Source organism: Trifolium pratense, linkage group LG1 (assembly GCF_020283565.1).
Source record: "Trifolium pratense cultivar HEN17-A07 linkage group LG1, ARS_RC_1.1, whole genome shotgun sequence".
NCBI lineage: Eukaryota > Viridiplantae > Streptophyta > Magnoliopsida > Fabales > Fabaceae > Trifolium > Trifolium pratense.
In genome coordinates this window covers 10,027,900-10,052,439 of record NC_060059.1, presented here as the reverse complement: position 1 = coordinate 10,052,439, position 24,540 = coordinate 10,027,900, and the positions used below count along the sequence as shown (strand labels likewise).

Below are 24,540 nucleotides of genomic sequence, written 5' to 3'. Positions count from 1 at the left end.
TATAATGAGAATATACGAGTTTTGGTGTGAACTTTTCATAATACCAACAATATCCTTGATTTTTTTAGTAGCAACAACAATCTTTTATAAACAAACTCACCATAACATAACTACATAAGGCACATTTTTTTTAGCATCAAAAATTCACCGTAACATAAGGAATATCTTTTTTTTTTTTTGACATAAGTTAGATATAGGCAGGCGCGAAACGCACCCGCCTGGCCACTAGTATTGTATAAAAGAAATGCACTTTAATTAGGATGTTGCTAAAGTAATAATTAATGCCATTGAAAATTTGAAATGACTCTTGTAAAAAGGAACAATAAAAAACTTAAAAAATATCTTATATAATATCAGTCCCCGCCCCATTCTCAAGCCTGGTTAGGGACCAAGTAGTACATTAATTGTACTCTTCACTATGATCTCACATGGTGCACTCTACCATTGGTTTGTATATACATGACCATAAATTAGATTATTCTACTCCTTCCGTATTAAATTATAAGTCATTTTAACGAAATTGTTTTGAAAATGTTCGAAACGACTTAAATTGGGGAGGTAGTATGATTTATTATACGTATACAGCTTAGTATGTTTCTTTTGTCACATGTCATGTAATATATCGTACTACATCATACATGTATGTTTCTTTGGAAGGTAAGTTTAATTATAAAAAACATGTAACATGTTCAAACTAGTGCAGCGTATACCATATACTAGTTTGGAAGGGAAGAAGCCAAGAAGCTTCTTCTCACTACACTTGTCATGTGGAAAAAATAATATGATAAGTACTCAATAATTATAATAAAGAAGACATTGCAATGTTAGATTTAAAGTGTGAGCGATTAATTCTTACATCGGCTATGTATGAGAAGAATGTTGAATTTATAACAGAGGTGACCCATTAACCTAATGTCTTAAGGTTTTGGGTGAAGATGTGGCATCTCCATCTCTTGTGGTCCTGGAGCATTGATCTCATTGTTTCCCCCTGGTTGCCCCCCCGACCCAATAGGGTGGAGATGTGGCGTCTCCCTCTCTTGTGGTCCTGGAGCGTTGACCCCATTGTTTCTCCCGGCTCCCCGAGACTCCCCAACACAATATATGTCATATAGCAAATAGTAAGATGTATTTAATATATATTTGATGTGAACATAACCTTCATGATCTTCTCCTATAAATTGGGGTGAACAATAAAGCAAATAGCAAACCATCCAAGTCTTAATTTATTTCATTGGTGTGCTTTGGAGAAGTGCTAATTCTAAGTAAGTCCTTACTCCTTAGTTACATTCTTTCTGATTATTTCAAGCTTTATTCAATATCCACTAGCTTTTATATGTTTATGTAACTATTATGTCATGAAATAAAATCTACACTGAATGAATGTGTCTCCAATAATTGATTAGTGCTAACACATTTTTTGCTTGCCCTGTTTATCTCAGATAATGGATTATGTTAGCAGTGGAATGCTCCTTTTGTTGACATGCATTGTCACATACTTCATTGGTTCACTTTATGCAAGAAGCAAAAATTCAAATAAGCTTCCACCTGGACCTTCCATTTTTACTATCATGTCACATGTTTTTGAATTATATTATAAGCCACAACAAACACTTGCAAAATTTGCTAAATTCTATGGTCCTGTTATGCTTATTAAGTTATGCACTGAGACCACTGTGATTATTTCATCATCAGCTATGGCCAAAGAAATTCTTCATACTAATGATTCTTTGTTCACTGATAGATCTGTTCCTGATAACACAACTACTCATAATCACAACAATTTTAGCTTAGTCTTTCTCCCATTTTCACCTCTTTGGCAACACCTTAGAAAAATATGTCACAATAATTTATTCTCTAATAAGACTCTTGATGCAAGTCAAGAACTTAGACGTATGAAATTGAAAGATCTTCTTAATGATATGCATAAAAGCAGCTTAAAAGGTGAAACTGTTGATATTGGAAGAGCTGCTTTTAAGGCTTGCATTAATTTTTTGTCATATACTTTTGTGTCTCAAGATTTTGTTGAGTCATTGGATGATGAATATAAGGACATAGTTTCCACTCTCTTGAGTGCTGTTGGAACACCAAACATTGCTGATCATTTCCCTATATTGAAGATTCTTGACCCACAAGGCATTAAAAGGCACACTACTAAATATGTTGCAAAAGTGTTCTATGCCTTAGATATAATAATTGACCAAAGAATGAAGCTCAGACAAAGTGAAGATTATGTATCAAAGAATGACATGTTAGACTCATTGTTGGACATTTCCAAAGAAGATAGCCAAAAGATGGACAAAAAACAGATTAAACATCTATTACTTGTATGTATTTTTCTCTCCCTATCTATATTATGTATGCTATTTTTTCCACAATATTTTACTTGAAATTTTGACCTAACATGTGACTATTGTAATTTTAATAGGATCTGCTTGTGGCGGGAACAGAGACATCAGCATATGGATTAGAAAGGGCAATGACACGATTAGTACACGATCCAAAGGCTATGTCAAAAGCAAGAAAGGAACTTGAGGAAACTATTGGATTAGGAAATCCAATTGAGGAATCCGACATTGACAGACTTCCATACTTAAACGCGGTTATAAAAGAGAGTTTGCGTTTACACCCTCCAGCTCCAATGTTGCTTCCTCGAAAAGCAAGAGTAGATGTGGAAATATCAGGTTACACAATTCCAAAAGGTGCACAAGTTCTGATCAATGAATGGGCTATCGGTAGAACAGACATATGGGATGATGCTCATTTGTTTTCACCCGAAAGATTTTTAGGATCTGAAATCGATGTCAAAGGTCGACACTTTAAACTTACTCCGTTTGGTAGTGGAAGACGAATATGTCCCGGCTCACCACTTGCTGTTAGGATGTTACATTTGATGTTGGGGTCATTAATCAATTCCTTTGATTGGAAACTTGAAAATAATATGGAGCCTAAGGATATGAACTTGGACAAACCTCTGAGAGCTATTCCAGTTGTTCTAAACAACATTAAGTAAACATACCAATGTATGTTGGTTTGAATGTATTTTACTGTTTAACTTTCAAATTTCAAAGTCCGGAGATGTAAGCTTAATATCGTAACAATAAATTTGCTTCAATTTCCAATTTTCTATAGTTAATATTTATTTTCGTTTAACAATTATATTTAATATTTATTTTTCGTTTAACAATTTTTATGTTTGATAGTAAATACTTTTTATTTAATTTTCAGGACTTCAGATGATTATTGAAAATGAGTATTACTAATGATTTTCTTAGCATGCACGTGTTTTCTAGGGTGTTCAATTCATAGGTTCGGGATCAACTCAAACCAACCTCTTTAAGTTTAAAGTGATTTGGTTCAAGTGATGAGTTTATGATTTCAAATTCGTGAACTCCGCGAATTCAACTCGTAAAACAAACTCTTAATTTATTTATTTATTTTTATAAAATTGTTGATGATATTCAGCCATATTAAGATTTTAATTGTAATTTAAAAACTTTATATGTTAATCTTGAAGTGTTTCCTGTAAATTCAAGCTGTAAATTTTTTTCGAAGTAAATGTTAAAATTTTAATTAGTAAAATTTAATCTCGAATTTTTTATGAGAAATAGGATGTGGTTTAATTATTTGTATTTATTTTGTGAAAAAACAAAAAGTCTAACGATCTAGTACCCAAACCAACCTGCTTATCATCTAATTGAGTTGCTTTGGGTTTAACATGAAAAATATAGATTTATTCTAAACCTAAATTAAATTTAATTAGATCAGAGATAATAGGTTTGGCTAAAATGTTCCAATCCGACCTATGAACACTCCAATATTATTTAAAATGGTAGTACCATTTTTATTTATTTTTGGTACATTGGCAAAATGATAGTAGCATTTAGTAATATGAGATGAGATGACACAAAGTGAGTGTATTTTGGTTATAGAACTCGTTGGTCATTTGTACGTTTCTTCTCATATTGGAATAATTTGTTGGAACTAATTAGACTTAAAAATATAAAACTTGTGAAAGTTAGTTCAAATGTTACTTCTTTTGGTTCATTATAATCCAAAAAAAAAAATACTCCTTCATCTCATATTAAATGTTTTATTTAGAAAATTTGTATGCTTCAAAAAATTATTTGTTAATTTAAAATATAAAAAGAATTGCTTTTATAAATAGATTCCAAATGTTTTCTAAAGAAATTAAATCTCCGTTGACCACAGTAAGCTCACGTTTCCAACATTGTACAAAACATGCATTACTCCGTTGACCATACTATGTGTTAGAGGTTGGGTTAAGGAGGGATGAAGACATGCATGTGGTGGCATATGGATGGGGTCCAATGGTACATTAATGCTTGTCTTTTTTTTTTATGCATATTTAAAAAATATTTTTCTTGACTAATCGTTAGTTGGTTTAGTGGTGATTGACGCTGAACTTTATAGGGAGAACCACGGTTCGATCACCTGCAACTGGGATCGAGAGAAGAGTAGAATCACTTGACATCATAACTGACCTCCAAACTAAACTAAAGTGATGGTGAAAACCAAAATAAAAAAAAAAATATCTAATTGTCTTGTCTTTTTCCTAATCATGTTGTTAATATGACCATCGATATCAATGTATCTTGTGATTTAATTATTAGTGTTTATTTTGGGAAAAAAAAGAAAAATTGCCCAACCCTCTGTAATATTATTAGTGTTTATCATGTTGTTAATTGATCTTACCATTACTATCTAGTTTTTATTTTATTTTTGGCTTAATTACACATTTGGTCTCTTACGTTTATTTTAGGTTTCAATTTGGTGTCTTACGTTTAAAAAGTATTAATTTGGTCTCTTACGTTTAATTTAGGTTTCAAGTTAGTCCTTTCCGTTAGTTTTGTCACTAACATCGTTTGAACAGTACACGTGTCAGTGTGTCAAAGTGTCACGTGTCAGTCCACATATGCAAATTGGCTGCTACATGTGACAAAATTGACGAAAAAGAATAACTTGAAACATAAAATAAACGTAAGGGACCAAATTGATACTTTTTAAACGTAAGAGACTAAATTGAAACCTAAAATAAACGTAAGGGACCAAATGTATAGTTAAGCCTTTATTTTTTTTGACAAAACTAGTACTATCTATTCTAATAGCATGTTTCTTTTTTAGGTTTATTTGTCGGTTTGTTTACGTGTTTTACCTTAAATTGATTGCGTTTTGGTGGAGTGTACTTCTAATATCTCTTTAGTTTTTTAAACCTCCTCTTATACTTTTTTTATATTTTATGTTAATATATAATATATTTGCTATTTAAAAAAATAAATTATCTAATAGTAAGTTTTCATAATACCAACAATACCCTTAATCTTTTTTTTAGCAATAAAATTTTTTATTAACAAATTCGTCATATTATTTTTGTTTTACATAAGTTTGCATAATAGACACCTTGACAGCGGAACGCGCCTATCTGGATGCTATATATGCATAAAAAAAATATGCTTGTGTTGATTTGTACATTCCGTAGTCGGGTTACCCCTCAATTAGTTGTTCCACTTGCCTTGCCTAATCATGCTGTTAATATGACCAAATCCCTATCAATCAGAGTATTTGAGAAAGAGATGGCTTAATTACCTATAATTGGTCCTTTTCATTTGCTTAATTATCTTATTTTAAGAGTTGAGTTTAATTTCGTTGTTTGTTACCATGATGAGTTTTATTTATCTTTAATATAATAGTTGACATTTATTATTTTGTTAACAAAATCATTATTCCTTTTAATATATTATTTTATTTAAACAGCTCATACTAATTTTTACTATTGCAATTCAAGTTTTGATAGTTTATTTAGATGAAAAATTAAAATTAGCATTTGTTAGTTAAAATATTTATTAAAGCTTAATATGATATATTGTTTAATAATTTTAATTTACAAACTGTAATCATTTTCATATGATATATATATATATATGGGGGCTGCTAACTTAGACCCAGTTGGGTCTAAGTTAGCAAGGTGCACCTTTTCAGTTGGACAAAAATATCCATTTTTTTAATTTTTGAAAGAATAGAGCAACAGGGGCATTTCTGTAATTTACCCAACAGTACACGCGCCCCCACCTTCTTTTCCCACCCCCCAGGACACGTGGCAGCGTGTGATTGCACAAAATCCAAGCGCGTGCATCACACGCGCCGACAGGCGCGCGTGGGTGAAGGCCACACGCGGAGAGAGAAACCTTTTAAAAAAGAAAGGCCACGTGTCAGCATATGATTGGCTGCGTTAATTTTTTTTTCATTTAATACTTTAAACTCAATTATTTCATTGTAAATTAATTTTTTATTTTTTTATTTTTATACCAAAATTCATAATTTTTTTTTCTCTACAAATAGAGACTTGGTTCGTTTGATTTGGACACAGAAAAAAAAACCCAATTTTTCACTACCTTAATCTCATTTTTCACTACCTTACATCAACTCACTGAAACCATTCTACCAGGAAAATGGTTTCAGAGTACAAATCTCTGAAACCATTCTACAAGCTAAATGGTTTCAGAAGCAAATAACTAATAATCAACTTACTGAAACCATTCTACCAGCAAAATGGTTTCAGATTACAACTCTCTGAAACCATTGTACCAGATAAATGGTTTCAGAAGCAAACACAATTAATAAATTACTCACTGAAACCATTCTACCAGTAAAATGGTTTCAGAATACAACTATGTGCAACCATTCTACAAGCTAAATGGTTTCAGAAGCAAATAACTAATAATCAACTTACTGAAACCATTCTACCAGCAAAATGGTTTCAGATTACAACTCTCTGAAACCATTGTACCAGATAAATGGTTTCAGAAGCAAACACAATTAATAAATTACTCATTGAAACCATTCTACCAGTAAAATGGTTTCAGAATACAACTATGTGCAACCATTCTACCAGTAAAATGGTTTCAGAAGCAAACATTAGTTTTTAATTACCGTTTTATCTCATTTAATTAACTAAAAATAGTTTCAGGTCTCCAAAAATTTCATAAAATATACCAAAAGTTCCAGAATATTATCTACTATTTTCCTGGTATAATGGTTTCAGTGAGTTGGTTGAGTGGTGCGTGTTAAATTACAACACACAAGTAACGTATTTAGTAGACAAAAAATGAGATTAAGGTAGTGAAAAATTGCGTTTTTTTTTCGGTGTCCAAATCAAACGAACCAAGTCTCTATTTGTAGACAAAAAAAAATTATGAATTTTGGTATAAAAATAAAAAAATAAAAAATTAATTTACAACGAAATAATTGAGTTCAAAGTATTAAATGAACAAAAATCACGTCCAGCCAACCATTTTCTGACACGTGTCCTACTTTTAAAAAGCAAATGTTTCTCTCTCCAGGTTGTAATCCAGTGTGTCGCAGGCGCTGGAATCTGATGGATCAGGATGATCTGGGCTGTCTGATTGATCAGACAGTCTTGATGAGATCAGATCTTGGCTGTCTGATGGAAATCAACGGTCTGTAACCATGGTCCTTCGGTACGCGCGCGACACTGGATCCGCGTCTATTAATGGTTTCGGACGGTGGGGCGCGTGTATATGGTTGGTAAAATTACAGAAATGCCCCTGTTGCTCTATTCTTTCAAAAATTAAAAGAATAAGTATTTTGGTCCAATTGAAAAGGTGCACCTTGCTAACTTAGACCTAACTAGGGTCTAAGTTAGAAAACCCCTATATATATATATATATATATATATATATATATATATATATATATATATACTCCCTTTTTGGTCTCAATTTTAAGAAGAAAAAAAAACCACACTTTTTATAAGTTGAATAAATAACTTATATATGTCTGATCAATAATTAGGGGCATCGAAAAAGATCTATTTAACAAGGTCCTATATTTTGTTCTTAAAATTGAGATTTTTGTTCTACTTTATGATCCTTTCGTGAGATTTTTGTTCGTCATAGCAATATTGTTGTTAAACCTAAAATCATTTTCTTCTTTGGATTTACGATGGATCTGAGAATGAACTTAATACTACTCAAATCTCTTATCACTAAACTAAATCTAATGGCTTAATTTAAAATCGTTTTTTTTTTTTGAACCAAACAAACTTACTGCATTTCATTAATTATCAAAAGTTCAATACATGAAGGAATAATCTCAAATCTATGGAAACTAGTCCAAGAATTGGCCGCCCTAGCTAAGGTGTGAGCAACCGAATTCACTTGTCTCCTAATAAACTTAACTTCAAAGTTCACACATGATAACATAACAAGAATAATTTCATTAACGATTGAAAGAAACTCTAAATTGCCTCGCCGTTTGGTACGAATAGCATCAACCAACACTTGAGAGTCACTTTCAAACTGGACGCTTTCAAAACCTCTACTCTTAGCTTCATTCATAGCTTGCAATAGTGCCCATGCTTCACCCTCCTCTGTTGATAAAGTCAGTTGTTGCCACTGCGTAATTCCAGCCATAAACTCACCAGAATTATTACGAAAACAAGCACCCATCGCGGTCCTACCTGCACCGACAAAAAATGCTGCATCTACATTGCACTTTAACCATCCTATACGAGGTTTTTCCCACCGAATGGTGCTGACAAGCGGAACATCATGATCATCGTTACTTCGCAACTTATGGACGGCAATCCACTCGTTCCACTGATCAAACGCAGCCCGGCCAATTTGGTTTGGGCTTCTAACATTATCGTTCCAAATTTTATCATTCCGGTTATGCCATATACTCCATAACAGCATAGTCACTCTACCTATAGTAGCGTAATTTAAAATCGTTTTAAACAACTAAATGTGGGGAAGGACTTGGCCTGGTGGAAGAAGACCAACGTACCATTTGAATGAGATCGTCCACTTAATAAGATCCATGTATACCCACATTATTGGACATCGACGTCCTTATTTATAGCATCATTTTTTTTTTACAATAAAATAAACTTCGTTCTCATGGCAAAAAAAATAAACTTCGTTCATATGCTAAATAGAAACAATACAAGAGATGAAAATAGTTAAATACTCAATAGAGATACATATAAAAAAATTAGCCGACAATATAGCGTTAACAAACCTAAATCTTAACAACCAGACTAAATTTTTCCATCTTCTTATTTCTCTCTTTTGTAAATCTACCTAAATAAACATAGTGTGTCAAAAATAATTTGAGATCCACAGTCTTTGATGGCATCCAACTTCGGAAAAATGATATTTGCATGTGTTCGCACAAAAGTTCGACTTTATGTGGTCTTTGAGATGACCGATTCTGCCACATTCTAACAAAAAATTTGCGAAGTTCAGAGAAAATCCTCGGTGATAACAACCATAAGCCTCACTCGAACTATTGTATCTATGCCTCTAAATTTGTATATCATTATTTAATTTGAACATGTATAACGAGTCAATGTTTATCTATCACTTTGATCAAACAAAACACCGCACTAAGACGGGATAACCAAAAAAATGTCACACAAAACGACGAACAAACCAAACAACGTTAGGTGACAAAAATAGAAAAATAATAATTCAAATATATGTGAATTACACTTATTTAAATGGATAACGATAAGAAACGATGAAGAGGGTGATTTCGGATTAAAAAAAAATGACCAAAATCACCCCCTCTCCAATGGATGAATGACAAAGAAAGGTTAGAGAGTAAAAAAAAATTAGGGCCGATAGTGAGAAAGCACCAAGTCACACTCGAGTATTTGTTGTGTATTTCATTAGCTAATTCTACCTTATAATCCTTTCATAAGATTTTAGTTCACTTATTGTTGTTAAACTTAAAATCGTTTTTTATTTTATTTTTTATAATGAAACTGAGAATTAAACTCAGAATCTTTTATAATACTCAATTCTTTCATCATTAAATCAAACCTAATTATTTAATTTAAAATCGTATTAAATAAACAATCGTTAGTTGCATAGTGATTGACACTGAATTTTGTATAGAGAATTACGATTTAATCCTCACCACTTGATGTCAGAACTGATCCTAAATTATATATATTAAACGGTTCAATGAACCGAATACTAATAGTTAACAAAAAAAATAATCGTTTTAAACAACTAAATGCGTGCAGGGAAGGACTTGGCCCGATGGAAGAGCAACGTACCATTCGAATGAGACCATCTACTTATTAAGATCCATGTAAGTATACCCACACATTATTAGACATCGACCTTATAGCGTCACATGTTGCCTATTTATTTTATTTACGGTATAAAAAAATTGGACCTCATGGAAAGCGTGATCAAGATATATCAAAGTACGGTAAAAGACAACAATAACAATGATATTCAATTATTTTATCACTCATTACTTTAATATTATTGTGAAAGAAAAAAAACTTTTCATAATTTCTTTTGTCTATATATTGTGGGTAAATTCTAATATGAATCACTTCATCAAGTGGTTCATGGTGGACCAGTCACAAATAACATTATAATAAATACGAATTTTATAAAATTTACCGTTGAATTGAAAGTTTAGATCATATCGATCATCCATAGACAAATTTAGAAAAATTGAAAATCATTTGATATGTTATTGAGACACATCAAAATTAACGGTTTATTAAATAACGTAAATCTTGATGATTCTCAATTACATATCAAATGATTTTCAAAAATATTTAAAAAATTTATGGATAATCTATAGGATATAAACTTTCAATCCAATAATAAATTTTGTAAAATTCATATTCGATATATCACTTGTCTATGATAGACTAATTATAAAGGTGGTACACCATGCATAATGGTTAATTATATGTGACGGCACATATTGTTGTTTTTGTGACGGCATATATGTACGTCATAGACTCCTAGGTTGATTTGAAATCACATGCCCTGGAAAGTACAAATTAGGTCACTTGGTTGAGGAGTTGTTTCACAACCTAGAGAAACTTGGTTCGAGATCCGGTACCGAGAGAATTCATCTTTTTATTTTATGGATCTTTTAATGGATAATAGTCACTGTTAATTATACGACGTTAAAAATTTATTACATATAACATAATAATAAACCTAAAAAATTAATTAATTATTTTATATGATTGGTTTAATATTTGAATTATATATTCTTATCAACAAAAATATTTGAATTAAGAGGAGGGATCCGTTGACTCTTAAAGTAAATGTATTGAGTTACTCCAAATCACAACCATCTATTTTATTTTAATCTAATGATCGAAATTAATTATTAATCATGTTATGTAAACCCTAGATTATACTATCCCACACTCACTACTAAATTATACTACTATTTTTCTCGGAATCTGCGACTCACATGGTCCTCTTTCGAGTCTCTTCTTCCTCCTAAGGGGTATGGTTATGGTGCATAAGCCCAAACTTATGCACCATGCATAAACTTGCTTCCTACACCCACCATATTTGCTTCCTACACCAAAAGTCAACCAAAGGTCAGCTCAAGCCCAAAATTAGGCAATCCATTACTCGCACGCCCCCCATATACTACCCCATTACTTGTGCCCCCCCTTTTGCTTAGCGTACCCCCCAATTTTTTTCTTCCTTTTTCTCCTAAATTTTCTTGTGAGACCCCAATTTTTTTTCCTCCCCTAGATTTCTAGCGCGCCCCCAATTTTTTTCCCTCCTCCAAACTTCTAGCGCATCCCTCCAAATTTCTAGCGCGCCCCCCGTTTCCAATTAAATAATAATTTTTGTTCCTTTGAAGTATATATTATAAAAATCCATTTTTAATTAATTTTCGTCATACACCCCCTCGAAGCTCAACATAATAACGAATGGTTCATGTATATATAAAACATACTTGTCAAACATACAATTTAATTTTAAGTTTTATCAATCATAATCACAATATAAATAAAATTTCATACATTAATTACATATATATATATATATATCGATTTTTCTTTACAATAAAAAAATGATCGAATCTAATATCTCATGCATACTATCCAAATTTTTTTCAACTAAACTAACCTTAATTGCTTTATATGATTTTTTGCTTTATGTAGCATGATTTTGTAAAATGGTTATGTGATGTTTTACTTAATAACAATGGTTTCAATGTATAACATCTTGACACTAATGCTCATATGAAACAATTTAACTAAAATAATGGTTTCAGTGTATAACGCTATGAAACCATTTAACTAGACTAATGGTTTCAGTGTATAACATCTTGAAACCAAATAACAAGACTAATGGTTTCAGTGTATAACGCTATGAAACCATTTAACTAGAATAATGGTTTCAGTGTATAACAATATGAAACCATTTAACTAGACAAATGGTTTTAGTGTATAACATCTTGAAACCAATTAAAAGGACTAATGGTTTCAATGTATAACATATTGGCACTAATGCTCATATAAAACCATTTAACTATAATAATGGTTTCAGTGTATAACAGTATCAAACCATTTAACTAGACAAATGGTTTCAGTGTATAACATCTTGAAACCAATTAACAAGACTAATGGTTTCAGTGTATAACATCTTGACACTAATAGGCATGGCAATAAAACCCATACCCGCGGGTACCCACCCAAACCATACCCGCTTTGACGGGAAAAACCCGAGTTGACTGGGTTTGGGTTTGGGTTTTCCCCGATTTCAAAAGATGGGTTTGGGGCGGGTAATGGGTACATTGATACCCAGCTCGAACCCGTCCCCGAACCCGCCCCGCTTATACTAAAAATTAGATTTCACCTAATTTAAATTAGAAACGTTTAAACAATCTATTAAATTACGTTCATATATTTATTTTTTATTTTAATTTGAGTATTAAACAATCTATTTTCTCTATTTTTTTTCTTTATTTAAAAAAATATTGTTGAGAGAAAATAATTTTGGACATTTAACTTTTTTTCTTAATAAAAAAATACTAAAATATAATCTAAATTCATGTGGAAATGGGCGTAATGGGGATACCCGAAACCCGATGGGGATACCCGATCCCCGTTGGGTATGGGTTTGGGATAATCATTTTTATCCTCGCTCGAATTTGGGATGGGTTTGGGGAAACCCGAACTTTATGGGTTTGGGTTTGAGGAGGGCAAAACCCGTCCCCGCCCCGCCCCATTGTCATGCCTAGACACTAATGCTCATATAAAACCATTTAACTATAATAATGGTTTCGGTGTATAACGCCATGAAACCATTTAACTAGACTAATGGTTTCAGTGTATAACGGTATAAAACCATGTTTGCTGTGGAATGGTTTCAAAGAGTTGTTCTCCAAAAACATATTTAACCCTTAATAAAAATTGTGAAATAAATTTAAATTTTTAAGACGATATAAAACCGAAGAGAGTGAGGTACCCCCAACCGTTCCAAATAATTCAAAATACCCTAAATAAAATTTTGGGAAAATTTTATTAATATCTTATATTTATAAAAGTATATTTACCTCATTTAATTAACTACAAATAGTTCCAGGTCTCAGAAAAATACCAAACTGGTCCCAAAATTCTCAGAAAATTATTTACTATTTTTATGTAAAAATAATAAAAAAATTTGGAGTCTCCTTGGCACCGCACGCGCCCCCACGCACCTCCAGTGAGAGTGGGCGTGGACGCGCGTCACTGTTCATCATCTTCTTCACCCATTTTCTGCAGAAACGGGTCACAACGACCCGGTTCGTCGACCCGGTTCGTTCTCCCTCAATAATCAACGAAACTCGACGTTCTTTATACCGTTTTGATCGTCGTTCGATTTTATGAATGTTTCCGGTATTAATTTTCGAAATCGGTGATCGAATCGCATGTAAAATGTGGCTGAATTGAGCGAGCAAAAATATAAAGTTCTTTGGTTATGATTATTACATGTGTAAAATCATCTGATGGCTGTGAATGACTTATGCACCATACATAAGAAAAGACTTATGCATATTTAACTATTGTCCCTCCTAAGCATGTTCTTATTACATATCTCTTCTTTGTAGACGCGGCGGTGCCCTAACTCCATTACATATCTATACGTCTCTATAATTCTCTCAAGGTTGTTCCGTTGTTGCCACATCCATTGTTCCCATCCCATAAAAAGTAAAAATATTTCTTCCACTTTTCTTTTATAATAATCGATTAAAGAAAACAAGGGATAGCTAGTCTCTAAAAAATTATAATGTAAAGGTCAATACTAGAATTCATCAATCAATAGTTATTGGAACAATGATAGCCTCCAAAAAACTCAATAAACTTACTCTTGGAGTCAATTGATCCTTCCTCTCTCTCTCTCTCTCTCTCTCTCTCTCTCTCTATATATATATATATATATATATATATATATATATATATATATGTTGTACAATATATTATATTATATATTAATTAATACAAAAACGGAAACCGTACAAGAGAATCTTCAGAACAATAAAGAGGTAAATTTTCAATATTTATTGATTAAAGCCGAACCTGTTTTACATCCCATACAAAGGCTTCAAACTCTGGGAGTGGGATGTTAGAATTAACTTAATAATTTAATCATATACATGCTCTTAATAACAAAGATTAAATCTATAATCTTACTTTAGTGCGGAAGCCAAATAAATACAAGCATGTATATAAAATAGGATCTACGACATGTTGATTTATCAAAGATCATAGTAATAGGAATACCTGGATGACGAATCCATTAGATGAACTAACCGTTGTAATCCTGAAACACAAAGAGAGAGAGACGGACGACGAGCATCCGTTGGCTTGTGGTTCTTCCTCAACCAGGACTCCTTATGCCTTTAGGACTCTTCTGATGGGGAGAAGAGTCAATATGCAGTGTGTCCGGTATATTGGGGACCATAGCCTATATATAGTGTGATGGCCAATTAGGGTTCCCATTATTCCGAAATGGGCCATCCTGACATCCACTCATATTGAGACCATATCCAATTAATTAATTACTTAATTAATTCTAAATAGAAATCTAATTAGCCTTTTAACTTTATTTGATCACTTAATCAATTAAGGCTCCTAATTGATAAATAGCTAATATAATTATATAAAGATATTTGCCCACATAATATTATTGGAATACTGTAAAATATTCCAACAATCTCCCACTTGGGCTACATATCGTTATAATTATATCATTGTTCCTTAGGCGCGCATCCGAATGCTATTTATCTTTAGATTTCAACTTTACAATCTGGTCCATCTCATACACCAATAATGGGACCACCGCGGCTGTCGTCACTGACGTATAACGTGACGGAACCCCGACGACCACCACATCAATGTACTTGACGACATAGATCTGATATGGATGAGTGGCATGGAAATTTCATGCAATGTGATCTCTATATCATGCCTATTTCCAACTGGTCCAACTGAAAACTTTAGTGAGATCAAACTGAAGTTTGCAAATTCAATATTTGCACCAATGATACAAAACCGATTATTAACAATAATAACCTCAAACTTTATTTCTGCAGAAAACCTTAACAAAATCTGTATCAGTATCAAAAACCAAAGTTAGAACACAACAAATTAAAGACTCCCACTAATCCAAGACATCCTTAGTGACAAAAATAATATGAAAGACCTTAGGTGTCACGTCTTTGATTAGTGAGTCAGCTAGCATAAATTTTATCTTTGTATGTTCTATCATTCAACAACAACATTATCTGACTAATTTATGTCACCATATAACTTAATTTGTCTTTCAAAACCTTTTACTTTATGCAACCAAGTGACATAAATACCAATAGTCATTTCTTGAGGTAGAATGTCCATTAAATATAGACATTCTAAAAGGATCGGAGTCAAACATCCTAATGATCTCCAAATTGTTAGATCTCCGATATGTGAGCATAAATTATCGTTCTCTATAACAATCCTTATGGTTGCCACATTTCAACAATTCAAATTTAGAATTGCTCAAGTATCTGCCAAATGATCTTATTATATACACTATTTCCGAATGTGTATAAGTAAGACCGTATATAAGTTTCTCAATGCTAAAGCATATGAAAAAATACTTTATTTTCTAAATTTCCAGATTTTCTTTTGATCAATAATTGAGACTAAATAGTCTCCCTTAATGATTAAGGCAATTCCTTAGTTTGTTGACTTTCATGTCGAATTTATTTTCAACTTTATTGATATAACTCTTTTGTGATAACCGAATGATACATTGAGAATTCTAAGTATCAAAATGCCCAATACAAAAGAGATGTGCCCAAGATCTTTTGTCACTAAACTTTTGTTAGTGATTTCTTGATTTTGCACAACAATCATATATCACTGTTGACTAAATAAAATAAATTCAACACATTAAATTTGGAATATAAACATACTCCCACTGAACCTGTATAATCCACAACTCTCCATAATATACATCTCAAAAACCAAATGAGACAATCACCTTATGAGACTTTTGTGGTATCAATAATGAGACAACTTTCTTAACAAATTAATGGATTTCTTTTGTTTGCACATTATCTACTTTGTGTCTATTGACATAAAGTTTCATCTGATTGCACTTTATTGTGTTTCTTGATGTTGCCATTGAGAAACACTATCTTGATATCCATCTTATTTAGCTCCAAAAAACTATAATAAGTAACAAGTGTCGTGACTGTCCTAATAGAGTTTTCAAAATAAAACGAATATGATGTCTCTTTTCAATCAATACTTTATGACACTTGATACTTTAATTCTTGAAGGTATTGAGTTTGATCTTCATGAATTAATCTCTTAACTTAATTGAGAGAAAGAACATTAATGTCCTTATGAGGATCCAAATTTACTATATAAATAGTAACTATATGAATTGATTTAGAACCAATTCTTCCTCACTCAATTTTGTTCTTTTACCATATCTCTCCCCCAAACTCAATATCTTCAAGAGACTTGTAGTTTTTGTCTCAAAATGTTCCTTAACTTGGGACCAAAGTTTATATTTCTCAAGATTTTCAACAATTATAGATTGTCACAAGTCATAACTGAATTGATTATAATAATATTTGAATTTAAAAGACAAATTGAATCCCTCGTTTAAAATAATAATAAAGAATATATAACATTAAAGCAAAGCTTAATTCACATGATGATTCACCAAATTGTCTTTTAAATACAAATATAAGTTAGTAACAACAATCTAACAAATAGTTAAAAAACCATCAATCTTCACCGACTTATTTCCCCGCCAGATTAATGTGTCTTTCAACATCATTGGAAATTTGTCAGTTTAGATCAAATTTTCTTATTATTCTTTATTTGCCTTTATCCTTTGCGGTATTTACATAATGAGCACTATTTTATTTTCTCTTGCTTCAACTGTTTCTTTATTGCACACTTTATGAAATGTTTCTATTAAAGAAACATTTCTAACTTTAATAGTTATAAGACTAATTGTGCAAATAGAACACTATATGCTAAATTTTTGACAAAGTAACTTGATTGTCAAAATTATATCGCTTTATCAAGATTAAATAGTTACCTAATGTGCTCTTGAGATTTTCTTTGCATAATGATCCGAATGAAATATTATCTCTTCGACGAGAGCTTATTTTTCCCTTTATTGCTTTAGAAGCACTTTAATTTAAGCAAAGAAAATATGACAAAAAATTGTGTCATCTTAAATAATACCTCAAATGTCTCTGGGATTCAAAACTTTATGATCATGACCTATATCATTCGGAGTATACTCGCCTTTTATACTTGAGTCTCACTTTAAGGTTACCGAATAGTGAGAGAATTTGAGTTTCTCCATCTTGACATAAGTTTAGATCCAAGAACACAATATTCTTCCTTTATTTCTAAGCGCTAGAATTTTAAGAATTTAAAATTCTAACATGATTTTGCAGATACATAAACTATATTAGTTTATAGAGAACTAAAAAATTACTCACCAAAATACCTAATACACCATTGATGTCAAGCCCTTAAAAAATAACATCAATTGCTAGTGGTATTTCATGACAATGATCAAACACTGACGATCAATATTAAAAAATAATAAATCCTTATAATCGTCACATGTTTACCATTATAAGTGTGAATGCAATTCACTAAATACTTATGTGGATTTACACTAACACGTCTTTATTAGGCACATCAATAAATTATGATAGAGACATGCTCAACTTTATTTGTAAATTATAAGACAAACAAGATACCAAACGCACCATCAATCCCCAATCTTTGATTGTAAGAATTAACTGCAAGCGGTACTCTCAACGTAATGATCAAATGTTGGTAATAAGTCCTGTCAGATAATGTGCGTCTTTGACACCAACCATTACCCACATGGATAAACTTAATAATTACTACACATTTATCATCACAGGTATGTATATTATTCGGCCAAACTGCACGTCTTCCTTTTGGCCGACTGTAACAGCTCGCATGAATAATCTCATACTAAATCTTTCATAATTTCAATTGAATATAGTCTACGCACCGGAGGTTGCTTTAGGCAACTTTTTTTTTTTTTTTTTGTTTCAACCAGCTCAATCAAAATTACTAGACAATTTAATAAATTGAATATATATGTATGTAATTATTCGGCCGAACTGTGTCTACCTTTTGGTAGACCAAACTAGTTTGCATGAATAATTTTATACATCCTTATGTGATTCTAACTGAATCAAATCTACGCAACAGAGGTTACTTTTGCAACTTGTTGTTTCAACCAAGACAGTTAAAATTACCTGACAATTTATTAAATCAAATGGGAAAAGTCTTAAATTTACAAGGCACTACCCACAAAATGTAGGCATTTTCCTTATGATGTCACCTGATAATCACAAGATTAAAAGACATCCCTTAGTGTGAGAACAAACTCACAAGCAACCTAAATTAGCATGAAATATATCCAAAGAGCATGATAAAAGAAAATTATTGTAGAAACTTATAACAATAAACTCAAACATGCTATAAATCAAATATTTAATTTAGAATTAAATTAAATCTTTATATATACCAAAAAATATTCATGCTACAATTGATTCACATATACTAAATGATTCTTTAAATAAATGAATGAAAATTCTATACTTGTGTTTTCCAAAACAGAAGAAAACCAAAACTTTATATTCTATAAATAAACAAATAATTATAGAATCTATATTTTCCCAAAAATTTAAAGAATCAAAAACTTTATTTTTTGTACATATCAAATTGGATCAAAATATTTTGAGAATCCTTATTAATTGCTATTTGACGGCAATTATTCTTATACAAAAATATAATAATCAAATATTTATATATATTTACTAAATCTTGATATACCTTATTTCTCAAAATAAACTTTAAGTACAAAATTAATGTGAATAAATAGATATGTCAAATAGGAAATTAAACTTCGAATCATATTCAAAACCTTATTTTCAAACTTAATTGATCGGATCATAATAAATACCGAATAATTACAATTCCTTAAATTTTGAACCTAAATAAAGCCACCGATTCACGTTTGCTCAAAAAATTGCCAAAGACCAAATGGCATAAACCAAAACCAAAATTTGAGACTTCTGTAATAAAATCCTTATTACTTATAGTTACACAAAATTATGATCATGACAACCAAACCTAATCAAAAGAAACAAACGTGTAAACTCTGAAATAGAATATAAATGAACCGAATTTTATTTTCCATAGCTTTATAAAAGCAACTCAAAATCCAAATATGCTTATATATATCTTTATACTCAAAATTTTACAGGATTTATATAAGACTATATACATATGAAATTATGTATTAATCCAAAAAGCTGTAATCACAAAAGAAGATGTGATTACAAATAAATTAATCTTCAAAATTAAAGCAAAACTTTATGCTTGATGTAGAAAAGCTTAATTCTCATCAAACTGAACTACTTCACGTTCATGATCATAACCAAAAATACTTTCTTGTTATCTCCTAATTTTCCATGATTCGAATTGCCTTTAAATTGCCTACAGTCGATACTTATTTCTTTAACTAAATGAAAATAAGTAAATTTAATTGAAACACAAGACCCCCAAAAAATTGGAGTATTTGTACAGAACAAAAAATACACATGAACAATATCATGTATGCAACAAATAATTGTGCTAAAGATTGACGACTGGACTTTACAAAATAGAAAGAATGCATACACAGCCATATCGATTACCCGAAAGTTAGAGTTCACGAGGAGATTTATTAACCCAAGCAATTACCGCAAGCATAAATTATGCATAATCCCAAAAAATCAAACATGAAGACCCGCTCTGATACCACTTGTTAGAATTAACTTAATAATTTAATCATATACATGCTCTTAATAACAAAGATTAAATCTATAATCTTACTTTAGTGCGGAAGCCAAATAAATACAAGCATGTATATAAAATAGGATCTACGACATGTTGATTTATCAAAGATCATAGTAATAGGAATACCTGGATGACGAATCCATTAGATGAACTAACCGTTGTAATCCTGAAACACAAAGAGAGAGAGACGGACGACGAGCATCCGTTGGCTTGTGGTTCTTCCTCAACCAGGACTCCTTATGCCTTTAGGACTCTTCTGATGGGGAGAAGAGTCAATATGCAGTGTGTCCGGTATATTGGGGACCATAGCCTATATATAGTGTGATGGCCAATTAGGGTTCCCATTATTCCGAAATGGGCCATCCTGACATCCACTCATATTGAGACCATATCCAATTAATTAATTACTTAATTAATTCTAAATAGAAATCTAATTAGCCTTTTAACTTTATTTGATCACTTAATCAATTAAGGCTCCTAATTGATAAATAGCTAATATAATTATATAAAGATATTTGCCCACATAATATTATTGGAATACTGTAAAATATTCCAACATGGGAGGCACATAAGCCGACTCAAACAACAAACTAAATTGGCTTAGATCAAAATAAAGAAAGACAATTGCACACCTTAAAGTAGAGGTGTTACACAAAGAGATTACATTCATTAGTTAATCACTTAATATACTTTGTTTAGTGCAACTGGAATAGCTCTTAGAGGTTTGTCCAAGTTCATATCCTTTGCTTCCATATTATTTTCAAGTTTCCAATCAAAGGAATTGATTAATGATCCCAACATCAAATGTAACATTCTAACAGCAAGTGGTGAGCCGGGACATATTCGTCTTCCACTACCAAACGGAGTAAGTTTAAAGTGGCGACCTTTGACATCGATTTCAGATCCTAAAAATCTTTCAGGTGAAAACGAATCAGCATCATCCCATATGTCTGTTCTACCAATAGCCCATTCATTGATCAGAACTTGTGCACCTTTTGGAATTGTGTAACCTGATATTTCCACATCTACTCTTGCTTTTCGAGGAAGCAACATTGGAGCTGGAGGGTGTAAACGCAAACTCTCTTTTATCACTGCGTTTAAGTATGGAAGTCTGTCAATGTCGGATTCCTCAATTGGATTTCCTAATCCAATAGTTTCCTCAAGTTCCTTTCTTGCTTTTGACATAGCCTTTGGATCGTGTACTAATCGAGTCATTGCCCTTTCTAATCCATATGCTGATGTCTCTGTTCCAGCCACAAGCAGATCCTATTAAAAGTACAATAGTTACATGTTAGGTCATTATTTCAAGTAAAATATTATGGAAAAAATAGCATACATAATATAGATAGGGAGAGAAAAATACATACAAGTAATAGATGTTTAATCTGTTTTTTGTCCATCTTTTGGCTATCTTCTTTGGAAATGTCCAACAATGAGTCTAACATGTCATTCTTTGATACATAATCTTCACTTTGTCTTAGCTTCATTCTTTGGTCAATTATGATATCTAAGGCATGGAACACTTTTGCAACATATTTAGTAGTGTGCCTTTTAATGCCTTGTGGGTCAAGAATCTTCAATATAGGGAAATGATCAGCAATGTTTGGTGTTCCAACAGCACTCAATAAAGTGGAAACTATGTCCTTATATTCATCATCCAATGACTCAACAAAATCTTGAGACACAAAAGTATATGACAAAAAATTAATGCAAGCTTTAAAAGCAGCTCTTCCAATATCAACAGTTTCACCTTTTAAGCTGCTTTTATGCATATCATTAAGAAGATCTTTCAATTTCATACGTCTAAGTTCTTGACTTCCATCAAGAGTCTTATTAGAGAATAAATTATTGTGACATATTTTTCTAAGGTGTTGCCAAAGAGGTGAAAATGGGAGAAAGACTAAGCTAAAATTGTTGTGATTATGAGTAGTTGTGTTATCAGGAACAGATCTATCAGTGAACAAAGAATCATTAGTATGAAGAATTTCTTTGGCCATATCTGATGATGAAATAATCACAGTGGTCTCAGTGCATAACTTAATAAGCATAACAGGACCATAAAACATAGCAAATTTAGCAAGTGTTTGTTGTGGCTTATAGTATAATTCAAAAACATGCGACATAATAGTGAAAATGGAAGGTCCAGGTGGAAGTCTGTAGTTTGATTTTCTGCTTCTTGCATAAAGTGAACCAATGAAGCATGCGACAATGCATGTCAACAAAAGAAGCATTCCACTGCCAACATAATCCATTGTCTGAGATAAACAGAGCAACCAAGTATTGTGTTAGCACTAGGGGGGCAAGAACTTTGAATTTATTGTTACATTAATTAATTAATTAATAGTTAATAATATATGATATTGAATATTATAGCCAGAGATTAGGACTTGTCACATAAGTTTAAGTATAGTACATATATTGTATATATGAGAATCTAAAAAGAGAGATGAGAGGTATAATAAGGTAAGAGTTTACCTTTGAGAAGCTTGATATCAATCAAGAGGGATGCCAAACTACCAAAGGACTTGTTACTCTTGGTTTGCTACTCACGCACTTATCATATTATATAGAATGGGAATGAGATAAGGTTACCGGGTTTTACCGTAAGTTCAGTAAAAAAAAAATTGGTTTTACCGTAAACAAATGTAGGGACTAATAATATTAAGGTTGTGTTTGGCAAAAATAGCGGATAGTTGATAAGGTAGTTTATGTCTGGTGATCGACTGATACCTTATAGCTGATGACTGATGATTGGTAGCAGGCTAGCTGCTAAGCCAATTAAAGTGTTTGGTAAAATTAACGGTTCAACTAACTGATAAACGTAAAATGACATAAAAAGATATTTTTATTTCATAATAAAATTGATATTAATTTAATATTTAAGAAACTTTATTTATTTATAATTATTTATTTATTTTAATTATTTATTTATACTTAATTTTTAAACAGTTATATCCTATTTTAATTTTATTTCAGATCAAATCAATATTAATCTTCATTATTTTTACGTAAGATATTTATTTTCATTATATGTAAACTAATATTGTATATACATGTATTTTTCTATATTTATGAGTAGTAAATATTATCTTTGAAATGTAAGCAATGGCAATTGCATTTTCTTTCAGTTTATTATGACGTGGTCGAAGTTTCGAACAATGAATTTAGTACAAGTATAGATATTGAAATTGAAATATATAGTGTCAAAATATAAACGTAAAAAATATAAGCCCCGGAAGTAAAGGAATCGAACATGTACATGACTATATTATATAAGTAAAATGATAAGGGTAGAAATGGAAGAAAAAACGATGAAATATAAGTTATAAGTCCATAAGTTACTTGAAATAGTATCTGAAAAATAAGATATAAGTCAGTAAAATAAGTTAAAAGCTTGTGGTGAAAAGATTGTTACCAAACAGATCTTAATCCATATTCACCCACTTGTCTGACCCACCCCAATTTTTTGAATTGGATTAAGTGGGTTTGACCGGATCGACTAGATTTGCTCAATCGATATACACCCTCATAATGAGACGAAATCACTCTAATCTATAAGTTTGATAAAAAATATCTTTGAACATGTTTTTTTTATTACTAGTCATTTGATGAAATAAAATACTCCATCAGTTCCTTTTTAAGTGTTCGTTTAGAATAGTAACATCAAATTAAGAAAGTGTTCCTTTTTAAGTGTTTTTGCAGTTACTGTAATTTTATTATTGTTTTTGTCAAGTGGCTTAGTGATTAGAAATTTCACTCATAAACTAAATAAGTGTGATGACCAGGGTTCAAACTCCAAATCTCCGACCTCTACATATATAATACAATATCCTGCAATTAAAATAAGCTAACCGGACAAAATTTTAACTGCATTTAATCCGGACCATATATATTATTTATTTTTTGGTTAGAAAAGAGAAAAAACCATATACATTATGAACAACCAGGTATTCTTACTTGGACACAGATACAAGAAAAAAATATTTAGTCACACACATGTACAAAAAAATTTAAATGAAAAATGATTAAATGATGTAACAATTAAAATTTTATCTTAACTTTTTATCATTTTTATGTGTGTGTCTAAAAATATTTTTTTTGGGTTTGTACCCAATAAGCATTTCTCTGTGAACAACATGTTACATGGACCACGCATTTAAATATTAAAATGACTATTTTCACATGCATGTATAAATGATTGCTGGCTTACCAACCCTACCTTTGCCCTTTTAGGTCCACAGCCCGGACCATTACACCCTGTATACATTTTTTATGTTTATAATAATTGATCGTGCATTAGATATACGTAGAATTTTAATTCTAACATG

The 24,540-nt window shown here is 31.4% G+C and overlaps 2 protein-coding genes across 3 annotated transcripts; one reads left to right on the top strand and one right to left on the bottom strand.

Annotated features, from left to right (window-relative positions):
- Positions 1-1,172: 1,172 nt before the first annotated feature.
- Positions 1,173-3,119, top strand: LOC123920653 (geraniol 8-hydroxylase-like). The gene is made up of 3 exons (XM_045972951.1): positions 1,173-1,262; positions 1,440-2,324; positions 2,426-3,119. The coding sequence occupies exons 2-3, from the start codon at positions 1,443-1,445 to the stop codon at positions 3,008-3,010; spliced, it is 1,467 nt and encodes a 488-aa protein (XP_045828907.1). The 5' UTR covers positions 1,173-1,262; positions 1,440-1,442; the 3' UTR covers positions 3,011-3,119.
- An 11,216-nt stretch (positions 3,120-14,335) lies between these two features.
- LOC123920639 (geraniol 8-hydroxylase-like) lies at positions 14,336-22,753 on the bottom strand. 2 transcript variants are annotated; one of them, XM_045972934.1, is made up of 4 exons: positions 22,688-22,753; positions 21,580-22,467; positions 20,770-21,478; positions 14,336-14,418 (listed from the first exon to the last, which is right to left on the bottom strand). In XM_045972934.1, exons 2-3 carry the CDS (start codon positions 22,462-22,464, stop codon positions 20,894-20,896), a joined length of 1,470 nt encoding a protein of 489 aa, XP_045828890.1. In that variant the 5' UTR covers positions 22,465-22,467; positions 22,688-22,753; the 3' UTR covers positions 14,336-14,418; positions 20,770-20,893. The 2 variants fall into 2 exon arrangements, with proteins under 2 accessions (XP_045828890.1, XP_045828896.1); XM_045972940.1 differs by lacking the exon at positions 22,688-22,753 and adding an exon at positions 22,592-22,675 and having other exon boundaries at positions 21,580-22,482.
- Positions 22,754-24,540: the final 1,787 nt, after the last annotated feature.

Excerpts from the sequence above, each read along its gene's own strand:
- LOC123920653 (XM_045972951.1), top strand. The coding sequence starts at position 1,443 with ATGGATTATGTTAGCAGTGGAATGCTCCTTTTGTTGACATGCATTGTC. Across the intron at positions 2,325-2,425 it reads AGATTAAACATCTATTACTT|GATCTGCTTGTGGCGGGAAC; the intron begins GTATGTATTTTT and ends TAATTTTAATAG.
- LOC123920639 (XM_045972934.1), bottom strand. The coding sequence starts at position 22,464 with ATGGATTATGTTGGCAGTGGAATGCTTCTTTTGTTGACATGCATTGTC. Across the intron at positions 21,479-21,579 it reads AGATTAAACATCTATTACTT|GATCTGCTTGTGGCTGGAAC; the intron begins GTATGTATTTTT and ends TACTTTTAATAG.